The 18,580-nt window shown below is 37.4% G+C and overlaps 2 protein-coding genes across 3 annotated transcripts; one reads left to right on the top strand and one right to left on the bottom strand.

Annotated features, from left to right (window-relative positions):
- Positions 1-2,414: 2,414 nt before the first annotated feature.
- ppp1r10 (protein phosphatase 1, regulatory subunit 10) lies at positions 2,415-12,655 on the bottom strand. Of its 2 annotated transcripts, none has more exons than XM_060865645.1 (19): positions 12,592-12,655; positions 12,112-12,427; positions 8,106-8,218; positions 7,890-7,976; positions 7,665-7,800; positions 7,517-7,568; positions 7,284-7,370; positions 7,046-7,177; positions 6,714-6,819; positions 6,471-6,574; positions 6,247-6,350; positions 5,979-6,138; positions 5,667-5,807; positions 5,323-5,569; positions 5,100-5,175; positions 4,678-4,890; positions 4,462-4,591; positions 3,950-4,312; positions 2,415-3,827 (listed from the first exon to the last, which is right to left on the bottom strand). In XM_060865645.1, the coding sequence occupies exons 3-19, from the start codon at positions 8,210-8,212 to the stop codon at positions 3,703-3,705; spliced, it is 2,370 nt and encodes a 789-aa protein (XP_060721628.1). In that variant the 5' UTR covers positions 8,213-8,218; positions 12,112-12,427; positions 12,592-12,655; the 3' UTR covers positions 2,415-3,702. The 2 variants fall into 2 exon arrangements, with proteins under 2 accessions (XP_060721628.1, XP_060721629.1); XM_060865646.1 differs by having other exon boundaries at positions 10,757-12,427.
- Positions 12,656-16,340: 3,685 nt separating this feature from the next.
- Positions 16,341-18,579, top strand: mrps18b (mitochondrial ribosomal protein S18B). The gene is made up of 7 exons (XM_060865649.1): positions 16,341-16,482; positions 16,647-16,815; positions 16,898-16,995; positions 17,536-17,604; positions 17,717-17,783; positions 17,882-17,941; positions 18,018-18,579. The coding sequence occupies exons 1-7, from the start codon at positions 16,402-16,404 to the stop codon at positions 18,212-18,214; spliced, it is 741 nt and encodes a 246-aa protein (XP_060721632.1). The 5' UTR covers positions 16,341-16,401; the 3' UTR covers positions 18,215-18,579.
- Position 18,580: the final 1 nt, after the last annotated feature.

The following is an 18,580-nucleotide window of genomic DNA, read 5'->3' on the forward strand; positions in this document are numbered from 1 at the left end:
ATACACTGTAGGGAAGCATCAACAGCAGCTATAGTGGAGTCCAAAAAACCATATCTTCTTTACAATGTATAATATTGTCAACAGTTTGAATGAAAAGTAGAATCTTTGAAATATTGACATGAATTTGTCTGACAGTGTACATTCGAGCGGACATGGAGTTCACGAGTTTGTACAAAACTTGATCCATTTCAGACCAAATTCATCTGAGTGACGTCTGAACTCCTGCTTCAGAAGAAGAGATCAGGCATGAGATAATGCGATTATCGTGGGGCTAGAAATATTGCAGAATCTTGAGTATTAAATATTAAAGAAATTAAACGGTTACTTTATTTGTTTTAAATATTTTAACTAGATCTGTCCATTTCCATTTTCATAGATGGTCTCAGACTTTTTGATCTCACTATGTTACAGTAACATAATTTAACCTAATTTCTATGTTACAGAAACTAATAATGTAGTAAAATAGTGGACTATGGGTATGTGTATGTTCTTCCCTTGTTGACCCGAGAACCCTACAGGTTTTCCTGTTTCCTCCTTCTTCCGAAATCAAGCCTAAAATTGCCCCATGGTGTGAATTTGAGAGTATGTTGGGCCTTGTATATGTTGGGCCCCCTGTCCAGGTTGCATTACTGCCTCACACCCAGTGTTCCTGAGACTGCGACCCTGAGTGAAGATGAATAAATGAATCTTGATTTCAGGTTAAAAAAAAAAAGCCATCCCAAGGGACATCGTCAGCAGTCGGCCTCTCAAAGGGAACAATGCTGGGATTGAGGCCTGATTAAAAGCCTCTGGGATAATGGCAGAGCGACAGTGATCAATGCTGCCTTTGTTCCCAGCTCAGGCTACAGCAGCCATTTTCTTTAGCCATATTCTCACAAACAAGATGCACAACGTGTTCTCCAGACGAAAAATACAGAGTAACCTCATAGGTATGATATGCAGGAGACAAATGTGTTGTTTGGCACAAGGTTGAAATTTAAAAACTAGCTGTTTATTTTATTATAAAATGTCATCGCAGAGACATCTGAATGTTCAGTTTTCACCAAGCAAATGTGTTGTTTTTATTACACCTGATAAAGTAGAGGCCAGTTTCATTTTGACGAGCACATGACCAAGGCCACTTTTAATGCGAGCAGAAATATGAATGCAGGGAGGTTAAAGGATATCTGGTGTAGAACTGTGAATGGGTGTGTGGATTTTCTATCAGTGTATTGCTCAGGTGCACTCAAACCCTCTCGCTCGTGTCAATATTTGCGCCTAAGGGCGGAGTGAAAAGGCCAATCCTGTTCACACACACACTGCTCCAGGCCCACCTTAAGAACACGGATGTTGCTGCTAGGAAGTCAAACGAATTAACAGATGCATCCAGACTCTACGACAGTGATGGCTAATGAAGGCTAATTAAGTGACTGCAATACTGACTATTGTCATATACGTTATTTAAAAGTCATTCTATTTCATATCTTTATAGTTCATCAGTCACTGGATCATTTTCATATTCTGTCTATTCACCTTAAAATCCATATCAGAAGATAAATCCACACATTTATTTCATTTTCGTTGCTTTATTATGGACAGCAAATTCCACTTTTTTTTTTAATCTCTTTTATTTTATCTTATTCTATTTCATTGTATTTTATTTTACTGTATTTTATTTTACATTTCTTTAAAATCCCCTTATCCTTTTTGACCACTGTATATGATTGTTTATGTGATCAATAAAATTTGAATTGGAATTTGTATTGGAACTAAAATATGTATCATTAGGAAATAAGAAATAAAACAAGAAAATGTACGGCTATTTTTTTGTCCTGAGTGTTTTTATTCCTTTTATACCACAACAATCAACCAGAGATAAAATAATAATAATAATAATAATAATAAAGCACATTTAATAATTATCCATTTATTGTTAGGCTTAAAAAAATAGCTAGTTAATTAAAAATAGACAGTTTCCTCACCACTGGGTGTATCCTGCCTTGATGCCCGATGACGCCTGAGATAGTAGTTCGAGGTAGTTCGGATAAGCGTTAGAAAATGAGTGAGTGAGAGAGTTTCCTCATCATATTATTGAGAAAACAGAAAGCACAACTTACTAAAGCACAACTTTTTCTTTTTCTTTTCTCTTTATTCTTTGATTTGTTTATTTCAATACTTATTTTCGTCCTTTCATTTTCTGAGTTATTTTTACTTTTTTTCTTTATATTTTCTCTTAAATTTTTATCTTCCTCAATTTACATTTTGCTATAGTACATATTAGCTCTTTATTATCTGTAAAGCATTTGAGATGCATTTTGTGTGAAAGGTGCTACACAAATAAACCTGTTAATTAACTTCTGATTAATATGACAGAAATTAATAAAAGAAATATAAAATTAGAAGAAAAATATTTTTAGAACATTTATTAATACATGTAGAAAAACCCTTTACAGATTATATATATATATATATATGCTCATAAATGTGTCTTTGCAATATACTGTAAAGCAGACACACATACCTCTATAACACAAACAAAACCTCATTTGGATAGAGATTTAAATAAAAATAAAAACAGGGGAAAAAAAAAAAAAAGAAAAACAATGTAGTCCCACAAGAGACACAAAGGCCACTGTTTTCACAGAAAACACTAGCGTAGGCCAAGAGAGTGGTTTAGAGCCTCAGGCTCAGTTCAGCACTTGTGTATGAGGATAGATTTTATATATACACACATGACATGACCATGAGTGAGACTAGTCACAACTTGAGTGTGACTGCATGAATACACACACAAACCACACACACACACACAGAGTGAATGATATGACAATGAATGACTGCTAATTGTCCTGATTGTCAATTTTTTTTTTACACAAGGTCAGTTTAAAATACTGAAATTTAAATAGCAATCGAGAACACGATCAAGAGCCATATGCACTTTTCATGTGTGTGCGCGCAGGTGTGTGTGTGTTTAATCTAGCTTTGTATCAGTCAAGCATCTGTGGGCATAGCTGCTTCTTCAACAGACTTTGGAATACAAAATTGAGGTGATGTTAGAATGTGCTGTTATGTACCACGGGTGATAAGACAGAGAGGCATTGTCTCTAGCATGAACCTGCTTACACAGAGAAACAGCACACCCCACATACATAAAACACCTGCAAATAGGAACACATTCACACTTCAAAAAGTTCTGTAGTGCTGAACCAAATTCATAGTCTCAAAGTAAAAAAAAAAAAAAAAAATTACAACTCGTATAACAGTGTAAATCAAATGTAAGCTGCAAAAGTGGTCTTCGAAGAGTGGCACATTCTTCAGCAGTTTTAAATCAGTGTCATACATATGACCAAAAAAATATATGTAATATGTACATGAGTCGTCTTAACACTGAGTTTTTGTATATACATCAGAACAGCCTATTTATACACAGCCACCGCAGGGGTTAGCGTGTTGTTATGAATAAGTCATTAATAAGCTTGAATTTCCCATTAGACACACAAGGAAAAAAACCATGTCAAGGTCCAGCCGGACTGTCGGTGTGTCTCATGGTCTCTAATGAGGCATCTGTAAACACTGAAGAGGAATCAACTGATCTTGTTCCAACAAAAAAAAAATATATATCGAGTCTTCAAAATGTGCTCTACTGCCACCTAGTGAAAATAAGTGGCAGGATCACAACCAGTGTAAGGGTTCAAGGCTGAGAAGTGTCTGTTGAGGTCAAAGTTAATGACCATGCTGAGGAGGTAGAGGAGGACCGTTCACACCCGGGTGATAGAAAGCGCAGTTGTTTTCGTATCTGCAGTTCCCCTTCATCATGAAATGCCGACACACAGGCCTTTTGGACATGTCTGTTGAGAAAGAGGGGATGGATCAATTAAACCTAAGCCAACAAAGATACTGACAATATATATATTAAAAAAGAATGAAGAAAAGAAAAGAAATACCATTAAAGTACTAGAAATGATCTTACCACCCATGTTGTTGTGTCCTCCGCGTGGTCCCCCTCGTCCTCCCCGTCCTCTAAATCCTTGGTCTCCTCCTCTTCCTCTTCCTCCACGATGGAAATGGCCACCCCGGTGTGGTCCACCGCGCATAGACTCATCTCCCCAGTAGTTTCCATTGTCCCCTCCTCTGCCCTGAGGTCCAGGCGGAGGGCCCATCATGCGTGGGCCTCCTCCAAATGGAGGTCCATGCCCAAGAGGAGGTGGCGGGTGACCAAAATGAGGGCCGCCAGGTGGCTTGTTTGGTGGGTAACCGCCGTTCATGGGCATTGGCATGTTCATGTTGTTATTCATGTTCATGTTGGGACCGTGGCCAAGCAGACCTGCATTCACTACAAACACAATAACTCACTTGTAAATGCAGCTAATAAGCATTTATACAAAACCAATTTTTCATTCATTCTTCTGTGTAATTTTTATAAAAGGAAATCATTTGTGGTTGTGGGTCAAAAGGGGTCAGCATTTGATCTGAACTACTTACTTGGCGGAGCATTGCCCTGCTGATTCTGGTTCTGGTTCTGCTGCAGAGATCCCAAGAGCTGTTTTATCTTGTCTGAGAAATCAGGCTGCTTAATGAGGTCCTCTGTGGACTGGTTAGACCCTTGAGCACCCTAAAAAAATTCGAACACATAAATTGACCGCTGGACACCAAAGACACTTATACAAGAGGATAGGGGGGAGTGGAGAAAAAACGCACCATGATGGAGCTGAGGAGCTCTTGGACGTTCATAGCTGGGTTGTTTGGAGGGGGTGCATTGTTCTGAGCTTGGGGGCTGCGGTTGCTGTTCATGCTGACCATGAGATTAGCAAGGACAGGAGGCAGCTTGGAGCTCTCCTGGGCTGAAGAGGGAGGACCAGCTGCAGCAGTATCAGAAGTATCCATGTAGCTGTCCTCTGTCATTGTACAGTCCTGGATTATGAGAGAGAGAGAGAGAGAGAGAGAGAGAGAGAGAGGAAAAAGTTAAAGGAAATAATCCAACATGAAGGACTTGCAAATGAATATTTATATCCATCATGTCTGAAAATTAGCTAACTAGCACCATCATTAGAGAGGCACAAACCAGCAAGAAATAAAATAGCTTGGGTGTTAAATGTGAGTGAAGGCATCAAAATGTGTACCTCATCCAGAGGAATGAGACGTGGAGGCATTGGCTCATAAGGCTCTGGGTCTGGTTCGTGCGGGCTGTCTGGGACACTAAATGAAAAGAGAAGGGCAAAGTTATACCTATGGGCATGATATTAAAACGTTCAAAACGTTTCTTGCAACACATTAATGAATGTGACGATAATTAAAAATAAATAAATAAAAACACAAGAAGTTTCCATGCAAATAGTTTCTCACCTTTCCTTGTTGAGGAAGATCTCTTGGAGGATTCCCATCTCTCTGTCCCTCTGGGTCATCTTCTCACTGCTGTTGGACCCTGGACTGACCAGACAGCCTGACAGTGTCAAAGGACGCGGTGGCGTCCAGGGCACACGCTCTTCCATGGTGTCATGTGAGTGCCGTCGGGCCATCTCGAACGTGTGCCTGTCCATCATCAGCTCCCTCTTGGCTGCTTCACCAAAATCTTTAATCTTATTCACGTTGACTGAGGAAGGAACATACGATGTGATATTTATCACCAGCAAAACAGCCTGAATTTGAACAAATATACAGGTGTGTGTATGAGTTGGTGTTGTCCTTACCTCTCTCTGTCTCATCCAGATCAAAGTAAAAATATTCTTTCAGCTGCTCTTCCTCAGCCCAGCGAACACTCTTCTTTTTCTTGCCTTTCTTTGTCAGGCTCTCTTCCTCTCCACGTGGCTCTGAAAGTGCGTTCGGCTTATCTGTAGGAGACAGAGACCGTTTTTTATTTATTAAGAACATTTTCATGATAGTATTACAGGATACTATTCACCTTCCCTTAATATCATTATGCATTTCATAACTTGTAGCATTCCTTAGAAGGCTCTCTGTAAAGCAGGTGGGGAGGAAGCAGGGGGTTTTAGTGAACTCACCAGTGTCCATAGCCTCTGGATCCTCAGTTGGGACAGGCGTCCCTGGCTGTTCCAGGTCTTGGGGCTCGTGTGGAGGAGTATGAGAAGCAGGAGCTTCAGGGGAAGAAGGCTTAGTCTGCGTGCTTGAGTATGACTGGGGCTTGCTTTCAAATGGACATGGCTGTGGAAAAACGGGAGAAAAGAGAAAAAGTGAAGCAAGCGAAACATTATTTTATTCCTCTGGAAGAACAGCTAAAAAAAAAAAAAAAGGAACAAACTTCCAACCTACCTTGTTAGATGTGGGAGAGACTGCCTTAGGTTTCTTCTTCTTGATCTTGATTCCAGGTACTGGAGCAGAATTAAGTGCATCCAGAAAGCCCAAGCTCTCCATAGCTAATGGAATTGACAGACAAAACCACATTTAAAACAAAGTAGTAAGCTACATAAATAGACAAAAAAAAAGCATTATTAAATCATAACTATGGGTATAGAACAGCAAAATGCTATGTTTACGTTGTGGAGGAATGAGCTTGACTTTGATTTCTTTGGTTGAGTTGGGGGTGGTGTTAAGAGGCTTGTACTTTTTCTCCACAGGTGGCGCATCTAATAGATTAGAGCTGAAGGGGGGCAAAAAGACAGAGGTTAAAAAAGTGAACCATATCACCACCAGAGGGCAGCAAAGGCAACGTTTACTTAATGGAAGCAGAGTTAAACAAGGCAGGTTATCAGTGGGTTATTATTAAAACTATAACTTACCTAGGCCTCTTAAGGACAGCAGGTTTGATGTTGTATTTGTCACCAAGCTGGGGAACTGTGGGGACCTTTTTTGTAGGGACAGGTGTTGGAGTATCTACCTCTAAACCTGTTCAAATTAAGACAAACTAATTAAGTAATCAAAGAAGCAATGCTTAGAAAAACAAATCAAACCTAAAACATTAATAGACCTAGTAGAAATTAAAATACATTATACTCTTTCACTGAACATAATATAAAGAGCAAAATTCAACCTAATATATTATAATTTCAGAGATCCACAAAATATAAATGCACTTTAAATCAGTGTGGCTTCTTAAAGCTGGGGATCAGACCTGTGGAGCGAATCTTGGCATGACTAGGTGCATGGGCCTTTGGCTTTTCTCGTTTCCTCTCCTCTTCTGTCCCTTTCTCCACAGCCTTTAGCTCGGGACGCAATTTAAAGTCTTCCTTCTTTCGTTTCTTTTCTGAAAAACATTCAAAGTGTGATGAATGTTGAAGCACCAAATTAAACAACAAATTTGAAATAATTTCAAATCAAGAATGAAACAAAGAAAGAAAAGAATGTATTACCATTAGGTGAGGCGCCACTGGAAACACTCTGGGAGCGGATGATGGCCATCCAGCCATCTACGAGTACCAAGGCGAGCTTTCTCAATTCTGCAATGAACACAATGTTAAGACCGCCGTTAGTAGATTGTCTATATGGAACAGAGTTCTTGTGACAGGGCACAAAATTGCTTAGTTATGTAACAGATTAGTGGGCATTAGGAGAAATGTGCTTCTCAACACAAATGGACTCTTACCTTCTGTCTCTCCACTCTTGCTCAGATGCTTAACCAACTTTGCTGTGTTGTTCTAGTATGAGGAAAAAAGTGTCAGAACCAGAAAATATTCCCAAAAAAAAAGTGTTCATATAAACAGTAGTAGCAAGAGCTTGAAGTAAACAGCTACCTGTTTGAGATGGTCCACTGTGAGAGGTAGTTTCTGCAGAGTCAGCAGAATGAGCTGTAGCATTGGGGTATTGGTGGTCGTCTTAGAATAAGTCAGCCAGGCGTTCAACAACTTGTAGCCACCAACACGGATAAATCTGTACAGCAGTATAAATTCAGTTTGAGACAAACTCGTGTAAAAATTAAAGTCCTGTTTAGCTATATATAAATATATAAACACACATACCGGTTAAGAATGTCATGTGATTTGGTCTGGAGTAAGATATTTAAATACATGCATCTGCTGACCATTTTATGAGATGCCTTCATGAGACTGCAAAAAAAAGAGACAGAGAAAATCATTATTAAATAATTAACCAAATGTGGTTCGGCATTTCTTTTAAAATTCTCATATTGATATAACTCTTAATCTCTGTGCACATGCCATGTGTTCAAGTCTCACCTGAATACTTTGGCAACGCCCTCCAGGCTGCGGAGCTCACCGTCCTTCCCTAACAGAGACTCCACTCCTTTCAGCACCTCCCTGGGGTCCACTGGGCCCACTGCCATTTCAGCCTACACACACACACACACACACAGAAAGGGTGGAGAGAGACAGAGGGCATGAGAGAGAATAAGTAACATTTATACACTGTCTGAAACTACACAATGGCTGTAACTGTGGACTATCTGTGATATACCACAGCTGTCGCTAACTCTGAAGATTAAAAATGGTTTGGCATAATAGATTTAGAGAGCTCATGGAAACACAAAATACCATACAGGGGCTGAAATCAACTCTGCACAACGTATGCTTTTCTGGACGACAAACTGAAGCCACACACACACACAAAAAAAAAAATCCAGTACGACGATATACCCTATCAGGAAATTACAATCAGTTGTCATCCGTATTCCATCGCAACACAAACACAAGTTTTCAATTGAGTTGTACTAGAGATGTTTGTCGAGCTGAAGGATTGCATCACCTGCACAGACCTCAGGCCAAAGTCAATCATGACCCCAGGTCTATCCAACACCACAATAACAAAGCACTGACGGGACAGGTTGGGTCATGTGGCATACAAACCAGCATGATACTTCCCATAGGTATGTTCATGAACCTGGTTAGGCCTGCTCTAAAATAAAAGCAGTGTTATTTGAATGCAAGAATGGCGTGTGAAGTACACAGATCTTCAGTGACACAAACTCTGTGCTTGAACAGCTAAAAAAAATGGAATGTGAATGTACAACTTATGTGGTATGAAAAAAAGTATAGGCATAATGAACATGACAGACAACATAATTCTGCACTACAACATGATTCTCACCAATCTCTGGCACAGAACACTGCCTACATATACTATATACTAATATACTATATACTAATATAGAATATATATATTCACATATGAACTAAATAAAGTGTATGTACTTGACTTTTAAGTGGGAGGTAATATCTGGTAGGAATGAAAATGCTTCATGTTAATACCGTTCATTAAAAGGTTTGCAATATTCACTGTGGTACAAATCTTACATGTGTATTATTACAACCTTCCTCCAACACATGACCCACCTTCTCTCCTTACCATGACGTGTATGCAAACATTTGAAAAGGACTACAAAAATGTTGACATACATTTTTATATAGCTTCGTTAGAACTATAAAAAAAAATAATAATTACAAAAAAAAAACACCTTTCAGTTTACATGATTATTAATGTTAACAAGAAGTCATGCTGGAATTTATTTAATTTCATTTTGGTTACAGAAGAGGGGGGAAAAATGTGGAGGAAAATGTATGTACAAGAGCTACGTTACACTGAACAGTAATTTTATTATTGCTCAACTGTTTTACTAGACCTGTGAACATTGTGGTGCTCTCTGCAATAGGCTTTTCTATTGCACAGCAAAATACTGAAGTAATGATCTCTTTCGAGAAATGTTGTGAAAATCTGTCACGTTTGATTAAAAAATATATATATATTCCCACAAAAAGACACGGTCGAACAGAGAACGGAAATGAAAACGTGTGTCATTACAATCCAGAATACACACCTGCTTTCCAGGTAGGAGTAAAAACAGTGTAACTCTCACCCGATAACAGGATTGTGTAATACTTTCTAAGACACAAACATTAAAGAACTCTTGTATCTAAATCTTCTGTGTAAAACTACATATACATGTAAATGTATTTCTAACATCCATGCAACTACATATCAACATTTTTTTTTTTTAAAAAGATGATAAACTCCAGGCTTTTAATACATCAACAGTTGCTAACAGCATTGCTATTGCTGGTGAAAAAAATTGTGTTAATAAATGATGAATTAAAACTTGCTCTTTTTTTTTTGGTATTATAGTGGCATCGATGTGTCAGATTTTTAATCACCGTTGAATAATAAATAACTGCAAATAATAAAAAGTTGATGAAACAGAGAAAATATTGATTTTAATCCTTAAAATTAAACGCATGTATATAATAATAATAATAATAATAATAATAATAATAATAATAATAATAAAAACACCAAGATATTCCTGTACTATATAGGACATAATATACAGAAGTGAAGAATAAGTGAAAAAACACTGGCAATGAGTGCAATTAATAAAAAAAAAATTAAATTTAAATAAAATTTAAATATTAAAACAAAAGTGAAAAAAAAACTCCAATTAAATGAGTATTTCGAGTGGTTGGGTCCACTGAGTTTCAACCTTACAGCAGACCAAACTATGAGGAAATCATAGGTGCCTTTTTTCTTTGGAAGCCTATTAAATAGGCGGAGTGATGGGCGGAGCCACGACGTGCTTCACCCCGCCCACTCTGCGTCGTCGGGCTATAAATGCTCCTTCAGCCGTTTAGCGTAAAGCAGAACCCGAGGATCTCTGAACACTTTGTACGCACTTTTTTTTTGGGCTGTACAATATCTAAAACTAACGAGGTAAAGATGTTAAGCTTCAGCATGCAACTTGTACCTTGTAAATATATATCTATAATAAATATACGCGTAATATAATGTATGTCGCTGTTTTTTTTTTCCGACGTGTCGGGTATTAAAAACGTCAATAAACAACCAGATAAACTTGTGAGGAAATCGTGTTGTGTCTTACCCGTAAAAGTGTTGTCGAAGTTTTTTTTAGTCTCTGAATTCAGTATCGACCTCCTTTTACACGGTACAATACAAACTCCTGAAAATGTCACAACTGTTACACACAAGTAAACAAAAGCGTGCAGTTATTCACCGACCCTAACAAACAACAGTGACTACAGAAGGTATAAAAGTTTAAAAATGACTCCTGGTGTATATATAAATATATATAGGTCCATTTATAAACATCACCTCAAAAAAACAGGGTTTGGTGCAAAAATATATTTTTTTTTATAATGTATATATATAAAAAACACTATTGTTGAAATAAATCAATGATCCAAATAATTGCAATATAAACCCCGGGTGATTGATTTTTTTTTTTTTGACAACAGATGAGTTATATAAATGGGAGTTTATACAGAAGCCTTTGCTGTGGCTTTCAGCATGTCTGGAGTCCTGCGCGTGCAGCTCTGGATTCCCTGAAGCCAGCGTTTAAGCCCCGCCCCCTTTTCCGTTAACCGCTTCGCGCTCGTGAAGAAGAACAAGAAGCCCGGGCGCCATTTTGAATTATTACAAACAAGCCCAAAAAAACACTACTTAAAATTTCACACTCGACATTCATGTACCCTCGCAAACAAAAATAAAAAAGAGGGTCAAACAAACAAAAAAAAAATTCCGACCGACCGACCAAGACAACTCAAGCAAAAACAAGTACGAACTGGTTTCAAACACCAAAGCCATCACTGCCATGTTTTTTAGCAAAAGGACAACATGTCCGCCATTTTAAAAGCAACACACGACTAGATAAACATCGACATTTCGCAGCTAAAGATTCCACTACGAGCTAAGCTACACTTTTAGGTTTATTTCACCCGTAGCTACAAAAAGAGAACACGCCGATAATAATAATAAACCATTTCAGCCCCTGTATAATACATCCAGAGTCGTCATCCTGCAATCTTTATGTGCAGATTGCCTTGAAATGTCCCAATGAGCTCTTTCTCTCCTTTCAGAAGCAATTTAATTAGATCCTTATTATTTTCTCTCTATACTGCGGCAATCTTTATGAACAGATTGCTTATGTGAAGCGATCGCTAGCTTATATTTAAAATTTTTGTTTTCTAAATAATTGATGAATAGGATATGAATCCGTCTCACACACACAAAGAGAAACAGGGCGTTTAGCCTCTGCTGACTTTGCGGTGTGAGCTCATACGCTAACTAGCTAGCTTTACTCGCTTTATCACAGCTTTTCCTCTGGCTGATCTAATAAAAAAGTAAAGAATTGTTCGTTTCCAAAAAAGACAGGCGATTTTTTTTTTTTTGCTTAACCGTTAAATTTCGAATCAAATTGGTTTGAAAGTAAACACTTACTATTTATAATTCTCCTCTGCGTCTCGGGTACCTATAATATTTTGTGCTTAACAGCAACAATTTTCAGAACAGTTTTAAAGACAGATTAAAACTGTCGTGATTCTATATCATTTTGATTGAAAATGACTTAATGGGCGGGAATGTTGTGGCTAGCTTTTCCTTCTTCAATAATCTGGAGCAAAAAAAAAAAAGTAGTAGTTGTTGTAGTAGTCAAATGTCCGTTACTCGAGTAGAAAACATTTTTGGGGGGATTTTGGTCTTCGAACAGTTGGAAAAATCCTCGACGCCAAGACCTTCAAGTGGATCGTTTTGGTACCTGGAAATAAAGCAGATGAACAAACGTCCATTAAGGGAAAAAAACGATTAAAGAAATAAAAAGAAAGGGTTCAAACTAGTGTTAAGACGAAACATGAGTAAATAATGAGTTGATAGCGTTCGGAAAGAATTATACGCGAGAACCAGCTCCACAGCGACACTTACCTCAGACAAATCCGGAATGTTCGAGAAGGGTGGGACCGGCTTTATATACCGATGACGTCGAACGGATTCATGCGCATGCGCAGTTTGGCCTGTGAGCCGCGGCGCATGCGCCGTCGTTCGTAACGACCTTTTGTTCAAGGACAACATCCCATCCCCCACGTCACGTCCACGTTTCCTTTATGTAAAAGGAATAAAAACAATAGAGAGAGTTAGACATACGGAGAATAAAACTATAGGACAAAAAATAAAGAGCTATTAAAAGCACTTCGGTAAGCACGAGCTGTCGTAGTTTGTTATAGGTGGATTCGGTTGTCATGAAATAATATTTTTTAAACAAAAACAAACGTGAACATGTTTACATTTAATTCAATTCGATTCAATTCAGTTTATTTGTACAGAGCTTTTTAACCATTTCCCATGGTCTTAAAGCAGCTTTACAGAAGAATGGAAACAGAAGAGAGAGAGAAAAAGAAATAAATATATAATAATAATAATAAGAAGAAGAAGAAGAATAAATAAGAATAAAAATAAATAAATAAATGGATATCTTCAATTAAAGTTTAAAATTAATTTAAAAAATATTAAGTTCAAATTTAAAGTACTATATATTTATCCATATCCCTAACGAGCAAGCCGGAGGCGACCGCGGCAAGGAAAAACTCCCTGAGAGGATATGAGGAAGAAACCTTTAGAGGAAACAGGTTCATCCTCATTTGGGTGACACTGGACAGTAAATAGTGTAAATATAAATAACGTCCTTTCTTACAACAGTTTATAATAGTGCAACTGAGAGCTCCTGAATATAATATATAATCACCAAAATCTTTCAACAATTGAAAAAAGTATAAAATTTTAAAGTATTAAGGTTTATGGTTGACCTGGTTTCATTTGTAAATGTTTTTGCAGGGCCAACCATATCTTAGTGAAATCCCCTATAATGAGGGAATTCCCCCTGGCTTAAAACTCCCCTCATTTCTTCAAAACATCACAGAATTATAAATAAGAAAACTAGAACTGGGAGAAGAAGAGTTTTGATCGTTTTGGCTGGGATAAGAGCCAGTTTTTTTGTTATATGCACAAATATTGAGCAGATGTTTAATGAGCACCAAGGCAAGTCCTTACAGGTGGGGAATAGAGTCATAGTTTAAAACAATAGATATAAATAGAATCCACAAGTTTGTGTAAAGCCTTATGGCCCATTTTAGATCAATTCCATCAGCACGTCGTCTAAACACATGCTCCAGTGGAACGGACAAATCTAACAGAAAATTTGACTTGACCTGAGAAACATCCCCAATATCACACATTTGCTTAATGCTTAATTAAAGCAATAAAAAGGAATTGCTTAATTCCTTCAGATTTTCTCTTAGTCTTAATGTGTTCAAACGACATGCAGATGGGGATTTGATCTAACGTAGTTCATATGGGTATAGAGAAACCCTTTGAGCCATTTGGAGTGCCTATGACATACTATATATACCCTGTTATTGTTTAAAACAAATCTCTACTCAATCCCTACCTAATCAAATTCATATCTATCACATTTATCAATACAAATGATGACATCATTTACAAATATTTCTGAAGATGCATTCAAATAAACTGTTTATCCTAAACTGTAGTCATTTTACAGTATACACAGCTTATAAACTAGTAGATACATATATTAAATATGTACATATTTTAACAACTAGATAATAAAATAAAAAGAATAACAGTGAGCTCAGTGAGATATTGATATAAATATATGTATATACATCTGGTAAATATATGTATACATGTAATATATATACACACACACACACATATACAGTTGAGTCCATATATATTTGGACATAGGCACAATTTTCATACTTTTGGCTATGTATGCCATGAAAATGAAGAAATAAAACAAAAAAAAACAAGATGCATTTGAAGAGCTTTAATTCAAGTGGTTGAATATCAAAAATATCAAGTAAAAGGTTCAGGAACTGCAACCATTTTTATTCTCAGTCCCCCCATTTTTAGGGGATCAAATGTAATTGGACAAATGAATATAATCATAAATAAAATGTTCATTTTTAATATTTTGTTGAAAATCCTTTGCAGGCAATGACTGCCTGAAGTCTTGGGCCCATGGACATTACCAAAGACTGGGTTTCCTCCTTTCTGACGCTTTGGCAGGCCTTAACTGCAGCTGTCTTCAGTTGGTGTTTGTTCATGGGTCTTTCTGCCTTTAGTCTTGCCTTCAGCAAGTTAAATGCATTTTCAATTGGGTTGAGATCAGGTGATTGACTCGGCCATCGCAGTATATTCCATTTCTTTTCCTTAAAAAACTCCTGGGTTGCTTTTGCAGTGTATTTTGCATCATTGTCCATCTGTACTGTGAAATGCCGTCCAATCAACTTTGCTGCATTTGGCTTAATCTGGGCAGACAGTATATTCCTATACACTTCAGAATTCATCCGGCTGCTTCTGTCACATCATCAATATACACCAGTGACCCAGTGCCACTGAAAGCCATGCATGCCCATGCCATTACACTGCCTCCACTATTTTTATTACTTTCTTTATTTAAACAGGTGAGACAGTTGTGAAACTATGTTTTACAGATGACGGGATCATGAGCTGTTCCAAGCCTTCTCCATACTTTTCTCTTCCCATCATTCTGGTAAAGGTTGATCTTAGTTTCAACCGTCCAAAGAATGCTTTTCCAGAACTGGTCAGGCTTTTTAGATGTTTTTTGGCAAAAATGTGCCTTGTGGTGAACCCACTGTATTTGCTCTCATGAAGTCTTCTCTTGATTGTAGACTTTGACAATGACACGCCTACCTCCTGGAGAGTGTCCTTCACTTGGCTGGATGTTGTGAATGGGTTTTGCTCTACCATGGAGAGGATCCTGCGATCATTTACTACTGTTCTCTTCCGTGGACGGCCAGACCTTTTTATGTTGCTGAGCTCACCATTGCATTCTTTTTTTTCTCATAATGTACCAAACTGTTGATCTGGCCGCTCCTAATGTTCCTGCTATCTCTATGATGGATTTGTTTTGTTTTTGGCCTGTTTGACTTGCATGGAGTGCTCCTTTGAACACATGATGTAGGTTCACAGCAACAGATTCGAAGTGCAAATACCACGCTTAGAATCAACTCCAGACCTTTTACCTGCTTAATTGATGAAGAAATAATGAATGAATAGCCTACACCTGTCCATGAAACAGCTTTTGATTCAATTGCCCAATTACTTTTGGTCCCTTGAAAAGGGGGGTCTAAGGCTCTCAAGAGCTGTAATTCCTAAACCCTTCCTCCAATTTGGATTTAAATACCCTCAAATTAAACCCGAGAGACTGCACTTTCAACCCACTATACCTACTGTATACAACTATAGCTTGAATACGTTTTGTTAAATACATTCATTAAATACATTAAATACATATATTTGGACAAATGGTGCCTGTGTCCAAATATATGGACATAACTGTATATATGTGTAAATATATGTATATATGGTGTGTGTGTGTGTGTGTGTGTGTATATACATATATATATATATATATATATATATATATATATATATATATATATATATATATATATATATATATATATGTATATACACACACACACCATATATGTATATATGGTGTGTGTGTGTGTGTGTGTGTATATATATATATATATATATATATATATATATATATATATATAATGTATATCTGGTAAATACATGTGTATTAATAATATAATAAATTATATTAAATAGAGATATAATAAATATCTGGTAAAACGTTACTTCCTTTCAACTTTAACCTCCGGCTCATTTAAAGACAAAATGGCGGCGTCCTTACAGAGCATCGTGAGAGCGGTTTGTCGCGTTTCTCCTGCTGTTTTGCAAAGAACTCATCGAGCTCAGGTTTTTTTGTTTGTTGCTGTTTTAATATATACAACTCTACAATATATGCATGAAGCTGCATGTAATGCAACTTTAAGTAAACCGTGAAAGTCAGCTAGCAAGTTATGGAGCTTACTGACAGCTGGGATTAATAAAAAAACATCTTGTTGTTTATTTTATTCCAGACAATACAGAATGGAGTCAGGGTCCTGTTTGCTGCTCCAGTCATGCGACACTTTTTTAATTCTGCTAAACTGACATGTGATGGAGTCGGTTCTCAGGGTGTCGGTTCTCAGGGAGTCGAATCACACTCTCGGTTCAGAGACACACCATGGGAATACCTGGAGAGTGAAGGTACAAAGACATCTGTTGTTATTTGGGGGTAATATTAGATGTACGTTTCAGTATAATCACTTTGATTTTGTTTTCCTTTCAGAGTACATTGAACGTTATGGATCCAGACCTGTTTGGTCTGATTACAGAAGGAACCATAAAGGTGGTATACCTCCTCAAAAGACCAGGAAGACCTGCATAGTATGTATCTACCTTCATGCACTAATCTCGAACACACCCTTGCTCACTCCTCATGTGTGAATCCTTGTAACCATCTTAAAGCGAAACTCCATACTATAACACGTAAAATATGTTTCTACTGATGATATGATCTGATTGATGATTCATGATGATCCATGTGATGATTGGGGTCAGTTGTTGCTAGGTGATGAAAGGGGTGGAAGTGCTTTACGCATAAACGTTTCAAAACATCCAAATGTTGAAAACATTGCTGAAACCATCATGCTGAGGGGTGAAAATTAACTTTATACAAAAAGACAACTCAGAATTTAATCAAAAATTTCTCTCGGATGGATCAGTTGTTCGGATGGATTTTTTTTTCCTTGACGAAAATTAGCTGCGGGTTTATTAGATGATCCCTTGGAAAGACTTAAATTTGCTAATGTTGTGAAAAATTGTGCTCGGATTTCGTCCGTATTCATCGAAGAATTCTTTGAGCTGTTCATACTGTTATTAGACACTTGTTTGTTTGTTTGTTTGTTTTTTTTTATTGTGCAACAGCGAGGAGAGAAGATATGTGGGCACCCCTGTCCGATCTGTCGTGATCCAAATATAATCATCCACTACCAGGTTTGTTTGTACATGTGTGTATATATACGTATACATTACACCCACACACAATGATTAGCTTGTTGAGATTGTTTACATGCTCCTCAAAATGATTTAACTTTTGTCTTTGTAGAATGTTAATCTGTTACAGCAGTTCATAAGCCCTCAGACAGGAATGTTGTACGATCCAACCAGGACCGGTAATCCCACATATTATTATTATTAGGCTTATCTTATCTCAATTCTCTAGTAAATTCCATCCAAAGCCATAATCTCTGGTGTTTTTTACTCCCATCAGGTGTCTGCATGAAGCAACAGAAACTACTTAATAAGGCAGTTGAAACCGCAAGAGACCACGGTAAAACAGTGACAGCTAATACAATAGCTTTTGCTTTGTAAAGGCATTTAAAAAGCTCATGTTTTTTTTCTTCTAGGCTTGATTCCGACCAAGTTACTTTCTGTCGACTATTCTGGAGAGGACTTCTCAAACTCCCATGGTGCAGTGGGGTGTACACCTTTGCCACCTGCTTACACACATGGTGAACCTTGGTACACGTGGTACGGTGACATAGAGCCAGATGAACGGGAGCTGGCTCGAGTGAAGAAGATCTATAAACCTTACCTAAAGTAGAGTAGGTTTTCGGGGCACAGATTTAACCTAGTCGTGGACTGAGCGTTGTAATTTATAGAGCACTGATCATTCATGTGTTGAGCAAACTGGACCTAGCCGTAAGATTCAATTCACTGACTGATATGGAACTTAAATATGCATTTTATTTACTGTGATATGCAATACATGATGAAACATTAAACCCATGTTACACACAGCTGTATTAAAATTCTAAAGGACATGATTTGAACAGAAAAGCAGAAATAATTATTAATAATGATAACAGTATTGGCCACCACATATCAAGATATGTATTTTGGACTTTTCATTTGTAAATTGTTGGTTTTGTTCTGAATTCCTCCAAAATAAAGAATACGTACAAATGCC

This window comes from Tachysurus vachellii, chromosome 3, assembly GCF_030014155.1.
Source record: "Tachysurus vachellii isolate PV-2020 chromosome 3, HZAU_Pvac_v1, whole genome shotgun sequence".
Lineage (NCBI taxonomy): Eukaryota > Metazoa > Chordata > Actinopteri > Siluriformes > Bagridae > Tachysurus > Tachysurus vachellii.

Excerpts from the sequence above, each read along its gene's own strand:
- mrps18b (XM_060865649.1), top strand. The coding sequence starts at position 16,402 with ATGGCGGCGTCCTTACAGAGCATCGTGAGAGCGGTTTGTCGCGTTTCT. Across the intron at positions 16,996-17,535 it reads AGACCAGGAAGACCTGCATA|CGAGGAGAGAAGATATGTGG; the intron begins GTATGTATCTAC and ends ATTGTGCAACAG. Across the intron at positions 17,784-17,881 it reads GTACGATCCAACCAGGACCG|GTGTCTGCATGAAGCAACAG; the intron begins GTAATCCCACAT and ends TACTCCCATCAG.
- ppp1r10 (XM_060865645.1), bottom strand. The coding sequence starts at position 8,212 with ATGGCAGTGGGCCCAGTGGACCCCAGGGAGGTGCTGAAAGGAGTGGAG. Across the intron at positions 5,176-5,322 it reads ATCTTCCTCAACAAGGAAAG|TGTCCCAGACAGCCCGCACG; the intron begins GTGAGAAACTAT and ends CTTTTCATTTAG. Across the intron at positions 4,891-5,099 it reads GTCTCATTCCTCTGGATGAG|GACTGTACAATGACAGAGGA; the intron begins GTACACATTTTG and ends CTCATAATCCAG.